The sequence below is a fragment of the Eleutherodactylus coqui genome, chromosome 2 (assembly GCF_035609145.1).
Source record: "Eleutherodactylus coqui strain aEleCoq1 chromosome 2, aEleCoq1.hap1, whole genome shotgun sequence".
Lineage (NCBI taxonomy): Eukaryota > Metazoa > Chordata > Amphibia > Anura > Eleutherodactylidae > Eleutherodactylus > Eleutherodactylus coqui.
This window is the reverse complement of record NC_089838.1, coordinates 230941862-230956829: the sequence shown is the minus strand read 5'-3', so window position 1 is coordinate 230956829 and position 14968 is coordinate 230941862. Positions and strand designations below refer to the sequence as shown.

The 14968-nt window shown below is 41.9% G+C and overlaps 1 protein-coding gene across 1 annotated transcript in view; it reads left to right on the top strand.

Moving 5' to 3' along the window:
• The window catches only part of CYP19A1 (cytochrome P450 family 19 subfamily A member 1), a 47049-nt gene extending 34015 nt beyond the window's left edge, over window positions 1-13034 (top strand). The window contains exons 6-10 of the mRNA XM_066589970.1: window positions 2797-2911; window positions 3024-3138; window positions 8033-8195; window positions 10081-10322; window positions 12789-13034. Coding sequence (XP_066446067.1) covers window positions 2797-2911; window positions 3024-3138; window positions 8033-8195; window positions 10081-10322; window positions 12789-13034 — 881 coding nt within the window. The remainder of the gene's footprint in view (window positions 1-2796; window positions 2912-3023; window positions 3139-8032; window positions 8196-10080; window positions 10323-12788) is intronic.
• Window positions 13035-14968: the final 1934 nt, after the last annotated feature.

Genomic DNA, 14968 nt, shown 5'->3' with positions numbered 1-14968 from the left:
GATTAGGGAAGTTTAAGGTTGTTATTCTGCAACATAGAGCCACTTCCTTCTTTAAGAAGGCTTGTTCGTACATGATATCAGTTGAGATTAGGAAATTGTTCTAAAATTATAAAACAATAAAAAAACATTTTCCCCTTCTGAAATAACTACGGATGTTTTTTGCACTTCAACCAGCAATCATCTGATTGGCCTATGACCAAAATGGGATGAGAAGCCAAGAGAAGAGAGATTAGGTTAAGTAGGAAACAAGTCTCAAAGATATTTTGTACTTCTCATCCTTCTGGGATCCATTCCTGTTTTTTATGCCTAAAAATGACTCCTGCAATAACTACATTCTGTGAACTATATTGCACCGACACTAAGACGTTTACCTTATTGCGATTATGCAACTTAAGGCCTTAGGCAGACGGGCGTTTTTTCGCGCGATTTGCGGATCGCATGACGGATGCGCATCCGCAAATCGCGTGACCGGTGCGCGCAAGTCGCCCGCAAATCGCCCGAAAATCTGCTCCTAGCCGCGTTTCATTAGAAACGGGCCGGAGCTGTCCAGCGCATTGCATACAATGGAGACGGCAATAGAGCCGCCTCCATTTAAAGCAATGCGCTGCGGGCGAGCCCGGGATGAATTGTCGGTAAGGGCTTAAATATATAAGCCCTTCCCTGCAATTCATCCTAAAATGTGTTAAAATAAAAAAAAATTGTATACTCATCTTCTCCCGGCAGCCGGAGCTCCGCACAGCCGTCCTGCAGTGGGTGTGAAGGGGGTGTGAGTCAGACCTGCCCCCTGATTGGCTCAGCGCTGAGCCAATCAGAGGCATGCCTAACTCACACCCATTCATGAATTCATGAATGGATGTGAGTCAGACCTGCCCCTGATTGGCTCAGCGCTAAGAGGCAGCAGTCACTCACCCATTCATGAATTCATGAATGGGTGTGTGAGTGAAACCGGCCTCTGATTGGTCAGGGCTGTGACCAATCAGAGGCAGATCATTCAGCAGGCGGGGATTTTAAAGCCCCGCCGGCTGAATAGTGCCGAGAAGCAGTTCAGGAGAACTGACAGCGGCCGCGGCTGGACTCCGGCTGCAGCGGAAAGTTGAGTATACAAATTTTTTTTATTTTAACACATTTTAGGATGAATTGCAGGGAAGGGCTTATATATTTAACCCCTTCCCGACAATTCACCCCGCGCACACCGGCAGCCCATTGCTTTCAATGGAGCGGCTGTATTGCCTCTCCATTGAATTCAATGGGCAAACATCGTTCTTCTCTGCCACAGCTGTTACAGCTGTGGCAGAGAAGAATGATTTGTCTTCTATATGTTCTCAATGGGGTCGGCGCTGCTGCAGCCGGCCACATTGAGCGCATATACAGAAGCGAACAGGAATCGCAGATCGCAGATAGGTGCGATCAGTGATTTTTTGTTCTATAATTTATCGGATGAGCGCATAAAAAGCGCTCATGTGTCTGATACCATTGCAAAGCAATAGTTTTATAAAATCGCCGGACGCATGCGCATGCGCAAATCGCGGCTAAAAATGCCCGTCTGACTAAGGCCTAATGGGGTTTGAGGCCAGATTCACACGGGCTTATTTGCGCATGCAATATGCAGAGAATAGGATCTTAGGTTTGTACACAAACACTCATTTTTCCTATACATTTCGGTCATGGAAAAAAAAATACAGCATGTAGTGATGAGCGAGCATACTCGCTAAGGGCAATTGCTCGAGCGAGCATTGCCCTTAGCGAGTACCTGCCCGCTTGAGAGAAAAGGTTCGGGTGCCGGCGGTGGGCAGAGAGCTGCGGGGGAGAGCGGGGAGGAACGGAGGGGAGATCTCTCTCTCCCCCCCCACTCTCCCCTGCTGACTGCAGCTACTCACCGCTCCCCCGCGCCAGCACCTGAACCTTTTCTCTCGAGCGGGCAGGTACTCGCTAAGGGCAATGCTCGCTCGAGCAATTGCCCTTAGCGAGTATGCTCGCTCATCTCTAACAGCATGCTCTACTTTTTTGTGCATTTGTGCACCAAAGGCCCCATAGAAGTCAATGAGGGGGGCACAAATGCGCACGCAATACGCTGTGTAATTCCACTGGGGATAAAACACATCTGGAACTGATTTAACAAATTAGTCATTTCAATCTGGACATCTTTATTTGCTGCATGCAAATGAACATGCCTAGTGGACACAAAAAGTACAGTAAAAAAAAAAGCATTGTTCGCTCCGCTCATGCGTGTGCAAATATGCGTATGCTCATGTGAAGGCGGCCCTATTTATCTTTGAATGAGACTGTTAGGTGGGGCAAGTCTAGAGAGGACAAATCACATTCATTGCTCATAGCTCACCAGAGCACGCTGCAATTTTTTTTTCCGCAAGCAGAAAATCGCAGTCGCTGTCCACTTGCATGAGTGGATATGTGGATGCTCTATCGGTTTGAATTCGTGCAGAGTTCCGTGGATCGTACAGGAGATGATTGTGGATTCCGCAATTCAAACTTGTTTGTGTGCAGGCGGCCTTAGTGAATATTCATTATAAGGCACTTTAATGTGCAAATGAAATGATGAAAGTTAAGAGAATCACATTAGTTGTTTAAAAACACTAAATCTCACAAAGTACAAAACAATCTTATTTCATTTAATTAGTCTAAAACATGCGAAAACACTGTTCTGATAACAGATGCTCTTTCAGTATTGTTCTTGATCAAGGCAATGTGCATAAGTTGCAGAATACAATGCTTGTTTTACAAAGACGTATGCTTGAAGTGGTTTGTCATGTTTTCATCATCTTATCATTGTTGTTCCAGAAAATGACATTGTTGTAAAGATTCAGAAATACTTTGATGCGTGGCAGGCACTTCTGCTGAAACCAGACATATTCTTTAAAATTTCTTGGCTCTACAAGAAGTATGAGAAATCAGCGTGAGTTCCTACTGTCTAAGCAACCCTCTGCCTACTGTGAATGTAATTGTGTATGAATCCAAAAATGATTTTGCTGATTCTGAGAGTAACCGTCCTCTCTTTTGTACTTCAGCAATGATTTGAAAGAGGCTGTTGAAATTCTCATTGAGCAAAAGCGACGGGAGCTTTCCACTTCAGACAAGCTGGATGAGAACATTGATTTTGCAACGGAGCTTATTCTTGCACAGGTGTGTAGTGAGAGTTTAAATAAATACCTGTATAAGTAAGTGCGTGGAGAATAGAAGATGACACTTTGCTTACAAACTACTTTAGCATTCAGCTGTAAGATATGTGATCTAATCTGAATCATGCATGGTAGATAAGGTAAAGTGCAAGCACCGTGTCATGACTGACTCCTAGGGTGACGTCACAGCGTGACGTTTTCTTGACAGACTGTTTTTGTGGGGTGGTTTGCCATTGCTTCCCCCAGTCATCTTTTACCCCCCAGCAACCTGGGTACTCGTTTTACTGACCTCAGAAGGATGGAAGGCTAGAGTCAACCTTGAGTCGGCTACCTGAACTATTCAGGGATTAAACTTGCAACCTTCAGGTCATGAGCAAGAGCTGCCTTAACACTACAAATGCACATATTGCATTCAATGCACAGCTGTATGCTGCCTTTACGAGGCAAGATATAATGTAATGCTTCTAGGATAGAATACCTATGTAATACTGAATTTGTAAGACAGCTACATTGGATTAGGATCTGTATGATATATATGCATGAGATCTAAAGAGTCCAGCCAATGAAAAGTTCAAAAATAAAGAGAGATTTGTTGTTGGCGTGCTGTGAATCCTATAAAAAAGACCACAAGTGATGATTGGTAGAGGGCTGATAAATTTGTCCTCTTTTTGTTTTAAAGAATTTTATTGAAAGTATGTAGAAGAACAGGGGGCATCTAAATGTCATTGAAGGTATAGATAAAGAGTAAACGGGAAAGGAAAGGGAAAAAAAAGACAAAATTACACAAATATAGAAACGTAAAACCACAAGCAGTATCGAGATGTATCAAAGTGGTCGGGATATGCTTCAGCTCCCCTATATCTACCCCTCTCCCCTCCTCGTCTTATAATCAATATGTGATACAGGCATCCAGTAGCCCATCCCTCTCCCCTTGCCCCTCTCCCCCATTCCTTCCCATGTGTCCCAAACCTAGGCCCCAACCTTCTCCCCCCCGCCAACCCTACCTCTGCCAAGGCCCTCTGCCCCCCCTCCCGTGACGTGCCAAGGGGAAGCCACAGGCAGCTCCGATCCGAAGCCTTGGGTGCTAAGAACTCTATTTAGGCCTGGTATGTCTAGGAAGTCCGCCCATGGTTTCCAAGTTTTGAGTAGTATTTCCATGCTGTCTTCCCTCATAACATCATTCTCGGGACTCTTGCAGTGACTAGGTCTAGAGAGAGTGTTTGTGACAGCCATTGAGAGGCTATATAGATTCTAGTGGCCATACATATTTGCTGTAAAAGCTTATGTTGTTGGTTATTAAAGCCTGTGGGCCTGTCAGCTAGCAGGCAAGCAGAAGGAGAGAAGGAATGTTTTACCCAATACACAAGAGATAAGTCTAGTCACTCGTCTCCAGAGCGACCTAACGAATGGGCAAGCCCACCATATATGGGTCATCGAGCCACAGCTGTCGCAGCCCCTGAATCAGTTCAGGGATGTGGATAGAGAGTATTTATGGACTCTTGAACGGACTAGATAGGTTCTGTGCAGGATTTTTAGCGATGACTCGGTGACTTGGTGACTCCTTTTTGAAATGAAGGTGCAGCAGTGATGCCATTGGGGCAGTGAGAGGGAGATACTGAGGTCTGCTTCCCAACGATGCATAGAGGGAAGTTTGGATCCCTGTGGGGGTTTATTCATGCAGGCATATAGTGAGGATATCATACCTGATCTAAGCGGTGGCCAGGTACAGGATCTCTCGAATGCTGTGGGAATTACATTTGCGCCAGCGGGGCCTACCAGGGAGTGAAGGAAGCTGTAGATTTGCCCCACCTCAAGCCATAGACAGCCTGGGACTGAATATTTGTCAAGCAATTGTTGCGAGGGTAGAAGTTTGCCTTGCGGCATAAAATGGTGGAGAAGGGTGATGTGCCTGGCTCGCCACCATTGAAAACTTCTGTCCTGCGAGCTCAGGGGAAGTCCCTGGTTAGGGATAACAGGCAACAGTGGGGAGACAGGCAACATTAAGGAATATTTAAATCTGTTTTTCCTCCAGATAAAAAACAGGTGATAAATTAGTGGAGACAATTGATGGGCATTTGTGAGTTTTAGACTTCTATCCCAGAAAAGTGCCCCGAGGTCCGTTGGAGCCAGAAGGGAGGCCTCCATGTCGACCCACAGGGGTCTCCTTGTGTCCGCGAAAAAAAGGGGGAGATCTGTGACAGTTGAGCTGCTATGAAATATTTTTTCAGGTTAGCCACTGACAACCCTCCGACTCTTTTATGATAATACATTACTTTTTGTTTGATCCTGGGTCTTTTGTTCCTCCAGATAAATTGGGAAATTGAGCTCTGCATCCCAGATATATCTTTTGTGGGGATATCTATAGGGAGGCATCTGAATAGGTATAAAAAGGCGGGGCAGGATTGTCATCCTAACCGAATTGATGCAACCTATCCACGAGAGCGCAGGCTGACTCCACTTCTTCATTTCTGTTTTTAGAGAAGCAAATAAAGGGGGGTAGTATAGTGTATCAAGTGAGGGAGTAAGCCTAACACCCAGATAGTTAATATATTGTGGGCAAGCCCTAAACCCGAAATTAATCTCTATGAGTTTCTGAGTATGTGGAGGGGTATTGTAGAATAGGGTTTCAGTTTTGTCCATGTTGACTATTAGACCTGAGACTTCCACGAATGAGTCATGGGTTGCTATTAGGTTTGGTAGAGAGGTGAGGGGCCTGGATAGTGTGAGGAGAATATTATCTGCAAAAAGACTAACTTTGTGTTCTTGCTCCCCTATTTTAATGCCTAATATGTTTGGGTTTTTCCTAATGATTTGGGTGAGAGACTCCATCGCCAGAGCGAAGAGGGCCAGGGACAAGGGGCAACCCTACCGAGTTCCTCTTTGTACAGAAATTTTATTGATTGACGAACAGGGCAGGTTTAGTTCTGCTGAGGGGGTTAAGTAGAGGGAACGTAGCGCTGTGACGAAGCTTTCCTGAATACCCGCCCTCGCTAAAACTGCGAAAAGGTAATTCCAGGAGAGGCTGTCAAAGCCTTTTTAATGTCCAGGGCCACAGTCAATAGCGGGGTTCTGTGTATTGTTGAGACACATATGAGGTTGAGGACTTATCTAATGTTGTCTGGGGCCTGACGGGAGGGGATAAAACCAACCTGATCTTTGTGGATCAGCGAGGGAAGAAAAATGTTTAAACAGTTTGCCAGAATACTGGTCAGGATTTTGTAGTCTAGATTTAGAAGTGCAATTGGTCTGTAATTTTTGGGGCGAGGTGTGGTTCTTGTTTGGCTTGGGTATAACCGTGATATGAGCTCCCATGAACTCCTCTGGGGTAATTTTTCCTGACAGAATATCATTACAGAATCGCGTTAGGGGGTGAGAGAGGGTTGCAATAAATTTTTTGTAATACAGGGCCGTCAGCCCATCAAGACCTGGGGCTTTACCTAGTTTTAAAGGTTTAATAGTCTCCTCCCCATCTTCTACTGTGATATGTTGGCCAAGAAGCTTGCTTTGATGCTCCATGAGCTGTGGAAGAGAAATCTCTTTCAGAAAGTCCTGGGGGGCGGAGGGGGACTTTTGAGGTTTATATTTGTAAAGGTTGGTATAGAAGTCATAGAAAGTGTGGACAAGTTTGTCTGAGTTCCAAGTGCAGGTTGTGTTTTCTGTTCTGATAGAATATACTGAGTTAATTCTTTCCTTTGCTCGAAGTTGAGCGGCCAGTAGCTTATCGGGTTTGTTTGCTAGTTTGAAATAAACCGACTGAGTCCACTGAAGGTCCCTCTCTGCCTGGCAGGTGTACAAAATCTGTAGTTTTATGTCTCTAATATTTTTAGTCAAAGCTAAATTAAGGCGTTGTTGATTGGCTATTTCTAGCAGGGCAAGGCGCCTCTCCAGGGCTAGTAGGGCCTAGGTTTTTTCCCTCTTCTTAATGGAGGCTACCTGGGAGATTTGGCCCCTCATGTTGGGTTTATGCGAAAGCCATAACCACACCGGTTGTGTGTCTCCATTGTCGTTTGTCACCCAAAATGTAGCTAATTGATCCAAAATCTGGACGAAGGTTACGGGGTCTTTCAGCAGGGACTCATTAAGTCTCCATCTCCTAGGTATAATCTGCGAGAACTGACCCACAAAATGCGTTAGAACAATATCATGATCAGACCAGACACAAGGTATGTGTCTAGTCTGTGCGAGGGTGGGAAGTAGATGAATGGACACCGGCACCCAATCGATACGAGAGTATGATTTGTGAGGGGTCGAGAAGAAGGTGTATCCCCTACGTGGATCATGAACTTCCCTCCAACAAACTGCCAACGCCGGATCCTTCAGCGTGGCGAAAATTTGTCCTCTTTTAAGTAAAGTTGTTTAGCACTTACCCTGCTGTCGATCCTCTGGGAAGTGATGTCATGTCCATAGATCTGTCACATGTTTCTGAAAGCCAATTACTGTATGGCTCAGCTCCTTACAAGGCAACCAATTGTTTCCAAAGTCCTGTCATCTGTCACCTCAATAGACATTACAGTGGCAGAACAAGACTTTTTCAAGACGTAAGAATACAGTAATGTTATTTTATTTCTCAATATCTTGCATAGTAAATGGGTTTTCCAAAAATCCACACAGATGTCAAAAAGCCCCTTTCTCGCCTTATAAAGTGAATGCATTTCCATATGATATGCCATCCCTTTATGGTTAATGGGGGTCTGACCTCTGGGATCACCACTGATCCTGATAATGAATGATCGAGCACTACTTTAGCACTGTATCCCCTTTTAATTTGTCCCTGCACAGTGATATTACTGGCAACCTCGCTGTGCAGGAAATTGCACTAGCTCCATTCAAGTAAATAGGGATAGAAGATAAATGCTAATAAAAAATATTATTCTATTGAATATTTTTTTCCCCTAAAGAACCATGGAGATCTGACTGCTGAAAATGTGAACCAGAGTATTTTGGAGATGCTGATAGCTGCTCCTGACACCATGTCTGTCTCTCTGTACTTCATGCTGATCCTGATTGCTCAACATCCAATTACTGAAGAGAAGATAAGAAAAGAGATCAACACAGTAGTTGGTAAATATGTAATGGGAAAGAACATTGCTATTTCTGGGTTCTCTCAGCATAGAAACTAGTAAACATGTTATTTATTTTTATTTGTGGTAACATGGTAACATAGTATATTAGGCCTAAAAAGACATATGTCAATCCATTTCAGCCTATTTCTCCCCCAATGTTGATCCAGAGGAAGGCAAAAAAAAACCAATGGGGTAGAAGCCAATTTTCCCCATTTAATGGAAAAAAAATTCCTTCCCAACTTCAATCTTGCAATCAGAATAATCCCCAGATCAACAGCCCTTCTAAAGTAATTAGTGACTATAACATGTAATATTGTAGCACTCAAGAAAAGTGTCCAGGCCCTCATAAATTCTTTTATTGAGTTTGCTATGTCGGTGTAGAAACCGTCTTTCCTCTAGACGTGGAGGATGACCCCTTGTTACTTTCACATGGCTTATCTCAGTATAGACCTTGGTAGCATATTGCTAGGATATAACACCAATGTCCAATTGTCAGAGCTTCGACTGCTGTAAACCCTGTCAATTGCTATTATGGTAAGTCAGCAGTTCTAAAGAAAGCAACATGGAAATTTGTCTCCTCCCGGTGGCCACATAGTCAGTTATTGACTGTAACAGTCTGAAGAAAGCTGAACAGAGCCAAACGCAAACAAAATGGCATGGTGCTTTCTTACTGCAACTGTCAATCCATTCTAGCAATTGGTCAAGATCACAGCATTTGAAGTCCCACTCAACTGGACGTAGATGGCATATCCTAGCAATATTCCATGAATGTCTACATTGAGACAATGCCTTTAAATGAGAGCTATCACAGCACACCAATGCTTAAAGGAGGTTTCAGGTAAATAACCAGCTCAGTTTTCCTGCATGCGTAATACAAGGTAGTGTGGGGTGCAGGTTATCTTACTGTCCAGATTGAGTACCAATTCATTGCAGTGTCTTGCTATATGCATGAATATTCATATACATTTTTATAGGAAAATAACTAATGCAACTCGGCCCTTCCAATACATCATAATTCATGTGCATTATTATAGCATCCTACACAGTACTTTACAGTATGGGCAGCACTTGTTTACTTCATTTTGACAGTGTGGCCCTGGGACAAAAAAAAGGTTCTATAGCCCTGATGCACAATCTATAGTTATCAATGGGAAAGGGTTGTAGTACCAAATAATACATCTATATGCACACATACTGTATACACTCATATACAAAAAACATTTGCAAACTTTGTATCAAGTCAATATTTAATTTAGATTTACTTCTTTTTTTTTACAATATGAACCTACTAACTAACTTTGTCGTGCCTGATGACCATAAACTGCCTAGAGATGGTCAGTATGTCACATTACATCTGTCTCGGTTTTATACAGTAGGCAATAGATGATACTAGCTCTACAGATATGCAATGTCAAAGGCTGCCCTGATTTCTGTTGTGCAGAGCTTGTGGCAACATGTTACATAAATGGTAATGATTACTTTGTAACATGAAGGCATTTCAAAGGACATTGTAAAGCTCAAGTCACATACAGTATCCGAACAATGCAAGGTTAACATTGGCTGCCATGTACAGTATACATCAATGTAGAATAATGCACATGAAAGAGCAGTTATAATAAATTCTGAGATGTTGTGAACTACAGCAATTTAATACTTTACAGCCTCAAAAAGAAATGCAAACGGGTGATGAAGGAACCATATTGTAAACTTTATAGCTACAGTAGTTAGGCACGCTTGTTAAAAATTAAATCGCTTTAGCTGCACTCAGGACTTTTGGAGTGAACACAGTGGAAATTAGGATGCCGATCAGATTAGTAACAGCATCTCTCAAAGCCTGGAAAGAATATGGTAATTATTACTAAATATCTTCCTTATCGTTGTAGGTGATCGAGAAGTGCAGAGCAGTGACCTGCAAAACCTTAAGGTTCTGGAGAACTTCATCTGTGAGAGCATGAGGTACCAGCCCGTGGTAGACCTGGTCATGCGCAAAGCTCTGGAGGATGATATCATAGATGGGTATTATGTTAAGAAAGGCACCAATATCATCTTAAATCTTGGACGTATGCATAGAGTTGAGTTTTTTCCAAAGCCAAATGAATTCAGCCTGGACAATTTTGAGAAAACGGTATGTACATATTATTGTTACGATACAAAGCAAGTAGGAGTCCTACATAGCAAAATGCCACTAATTGTAATCACGGCTCAATATGTTATTTTTATATAAAGGAACAAAGTTTCAAATTGCATTTTAAGGGGAAAACTTTTCATATTCTTTCCCCCTTTTTTTTTAGAAATACTCATTCTGCCTCCTTCTTACTCATGAATTCATACTGTTTGAATACTTTTGAGATAAGGAAATGGAGGGGGGGGGGTTGTCTTAGGCTACTCTGATTGCAGTTCATATAAGGCAATACTAAATCATTTTCCTGCATTATTGACCCATCCCATTGCATAACACCAACTGAGCATGCCGAAAAGCAAATGGAGGTGTAATTTTATTAAAACTGGTGTACTGACAAGTCATAGGCCAGTAAGTAATTTGAATAGATGTCCTACTGATCTGAGAATGTTGCACCAACTGTGCATCAACAGATTCCTGCCATAGCTCACCATCACTTTTTAAGTGGAAAAGTCACAGTTTTTGATTTTAATTCCAATTCATCAGTTAAAAGGGTTCAGGGCTTTGTGAATAGGGCATTCAGCCTGAAAACTGGTGCAATTGCATTGATAAATATGCTTCAACAACCGCAACTTCTCTGCTAGATCTCTACAGAGCTGTTTGCAGAAGCTGGTTTTGCCTGTTTTTTTACTCATTCATATTAGGTATATGGTTGTGATTGCAGGGAGAGTATTAGGACAATCAAAATGTTTGGAAGTGATATAGTGGGAACTTAACCATTTCTAAGCATCTTATAGATGTCCTTGAAAATAGTTCATATGTATCTTAAAAGTAAGACCTGGAAATACTCATCAGGGATTCATTTGCCAGGGCTAGTTTCCATTGTTACAATATCCTCCCAAATTTCAAAGTGATAATTACATGTTGTTATTAGAAATTGAGTTTGGTGAGTAATACAGAACGTGGGCACATTAATATGACAATGCAGTGGAAAATAAATGCACAAAGTGATGTTCAAAAACATTTCCAGAGCTTAAGCAGTGATGCATTTATTATCATACCGTATATTTTCTAGGATATTATCCCATTTTAAAGATATTTTAACATCTGTTTGTCATGGTACTATGTGTCAGGATCAAATGCATACACCTCATCTCCTGGAGGCTACAGAAAGCATTAAATCTAAGCTAAAAAATATATGAGAGAACATGAAGTCAGTGAGAAGAGGCTTTAGATAGCAGTTACAGCACTCAGGTCCCTAAATTTTCCACTCACTAGCTACAAACGCTTAGAGAGAATATTGGTTATGACACCATTATTTCTTAAGTATAGTATTCGAGGGCAGTGTGTCACGCAACAGATACAAAAATATGGGCAGATGGAGCAGTAACTTGCACAGAACTAGAGGCATTAGCAGGATGGGGAGTTTGTGTTGGCCTGGGAAATAGTAGGGAGGTTACTAGAAAATTGAGGAGTCAAAGATCTCTCTCTTACAAACTCTTCCAACAAGTTAGAAATGGAAGAAGTTTTCATGGTGGTCTGGGTCAGATGAAAAAGTGAATGACTGCAATCAGAGACGGCATCACCCCTGAGTTACTTGATCTCACTGTACTGTATTCACTTATACAGTCTGCAGAGTGCCTGTGTAGAACAGGTATCTACCACTATATGGTCATTATATGCTGGTACAGATGTGGCAAAGTTTAGCTCGAGACTTAACATGTTAAATAACATACATAGTAAAGTTTCTGTGCCACAGTTTATTAACCAATGAATAACTTTCAATGTTTTTTTGCATTAAGATAACGTTTTGTATTGGCTTAAGATAAGATAAAGTTTTCACACTCATGTTAAACTTTGCTACATCTGTAACATTGGTCTTTGTATGGTGTTCTTTCATTCAGTAACGGAATAGTAATATTATACAGACGTATAATAGTAAGTAGTGGTGGTGGTCATGTTGTGATGGTATTTTTTTGGGCCTTGTACTATTGTAGCATTAGTAGTGGTAATTTTTGTGTAAGGTGTTTTGTTCAGTAACGGTATGGAGGTAATATTTAGTTGCTGTAGTTTGGTAATATTTGCTTCTTGTATAGTGGTAATATTTAATAACTATATTTGTATATAAATCTTTTTTTTGTGGGGGGGCACATACAGCATGTCCTGGGGCTTGTGCCTCTCATCTTTTAAGAGCTTAATAGTACTCCTGGAAGTGCCACAGCTCTCTGCACACCAATGACTGCACTAACTGAACTGTTGAGTATGCTGTTGTATAATACTTCTGCATTTGGGGCCCCACGTTTAACGTTGCCCAGCACTACACTTTGTCTAAAACAGGCCCTGCCCCATAGATGGGGGCAAGTTAGCTCATGGGATTGGCAAGTTGTCACCATATATAGTATATTACAATATAGAGAGTTAAGGCCAAGGTACATACATTTATTAAATGCTCTGTTTCCCTGTTGATTCCAGGTCCCACACCGCCACTTTCAGCCCTTTGGATTTGGTCCCAGGGCATGTGCAGGAAAATACATAGCTATGGTGATGATGAAAGTGATTCTGGTGACTCTGTTGAAGAGATACAAGGTGCAGAATCTGCAAGGACGGTCCTTGGAGAACATCAACAACAATAACAATTTGTCTTTGCATCCTGACGAATCCCAGTCATCATTAGAGATGATCTTCATTCCTCTCCACACAGATCAGCTCACAAACTAATGCACAGCATGTATATTTATGCCAGGTCTGGAACTCGGAAATGTGATTCATCTAGTCACAGTGTTCGTCTGTGTTAAATCTTGATTCAACACTTACCATTGTATGTCCGCTGTAATTGTCAGTGACTGAATTCCAGTCTAACAAAGTGTTCTATTTTATGTATATTTAACAATATTATTAATAAATTATCCTGTTTTTTTCACATATTAGAAACATTTATTCAACTATCAAGCAGTGCTCAGCATGTTCCCTAACTTCCACAGACTTCAATAGTGTGGACCACATGCAAGAATTGTCACCACTCCATTGTACTTTATGGGGAGCACCACCTGTAGGAATCAACAAACTGGGGTTAGGGGACTCCTGTTTTCCTGGTATATGAGGGTCCCAGAGGTGGAACCTGCACCTATCACTACCATTTTGGGTATATCCTGTGGGTTATGCCATAAATGTATACAATGGAAATATACACTTAAATGTGAATCTTAAAAGTGTATCTGTATATAAAAGTTCAAGGCATCAAAAAGCAGTGGAAACCTAATGGTATGGCGTCTACTCTGATAGTGTGAATGAAGCCTAAAGACAGCGGGAAACATATGGGAAAGAAATAACACTGGAGCCTAGGCCAGCAACAAAGTCAATTCTAAAACATTAATTTATTGATGGCAAAAATACTTTGGCACAGTCACAAGAAAAAGGGTGCAGACTCTTAGGAACTACTTGAATTTTTGCATTGTTTGCTAGTAAAATGGTGTCTAATTGTTATTCATAGTAAAGAAAAAAAATCACAGAAAGTGGACATATACTCACTGATATACTGAAACAAGAGGGCAGGTGTATACATCACTTATCCCTCAACATGCAGACTGCTAGACTGCTAAATGGAGGAGCAAGTAACATGTGGAGGACTATGATCAGCAACCACTCACAAACCCTTCCTTATATTGAGGGGGTTGGCTGCTAGGTGCTTATTCATACACAAAAGAGCACTAAGAAGCCCTCCCTCTCAATATAAGGAGGGTTTGTGAGTGATTGTTCATCATAGTCCTGGAGACACGTCAACAGTTTTGATCAGTGGGATCAGCTGAAACACCCACTGATCGCTAGAACGAGAAGGCTGCACCGCTCGCAGAGCGCTGTGCCCCCTTGCCTGTTTTTGATACTTTTCAGCTGCTTCTGGCTCTTGAAGATGGCCTCAAAGAGGTGTATAGCAATTTCTATAGACCTCCATGAGGCTGTCTTCATTTGCTGGAAGCAACTAAAAAAAGCAGACAGCCAAGGGGGCTCAGCGCTCCATGAGCGCTGCAGCATCCTCATTCTAGCGATCAGCCGGTGTCTCAGCAGCGGGACCCCCCACTAATCAATACTTTTGACATGTTATTATGACATGTCAGACTTCAGCTGAAAGTAAAGTTACTCTTTAATATTTATTAAGAACTATTCACAGTTAAAAAATACACTTTTTCATAAAAAGTGGTTTTATTTTAGAAAAGTGTTAAAAAAATATACATACAGTACTGTGCAACAGTTTTAGGCAGGTGTGGAAAAAAATGCTGCAAGGTAAGAGTGCGTTCACAAAAAGAAGTGTTAATAATTTTGTAAAGTAAATGAGCAAAAAAGAAATTCATTCAAACCAATATTTGGTGTTACCAGCCTTCACCTTTAAAACAGCAACAATTCTTCAAGGGACACAGAATTTTTGAAAGAACTTGGCACGTAGGTTTTATCAAGCATCTTGGAGAACTAATCACAGGTCTTCTGCGGATGTAGGCTGGCTCAACTCCTTCCGTCTCTTCATGTAACCGCGGACAGATCCGATGAGGTTGAGCTCAGGACTCTGTGGGGGGCCTTACCATCATTTCCAGGACTCCTTGTTCTTTACACTGAAGATAGTTGTTAATGACATTGGCTGTATGTTTGGGGTCATTGTCCTG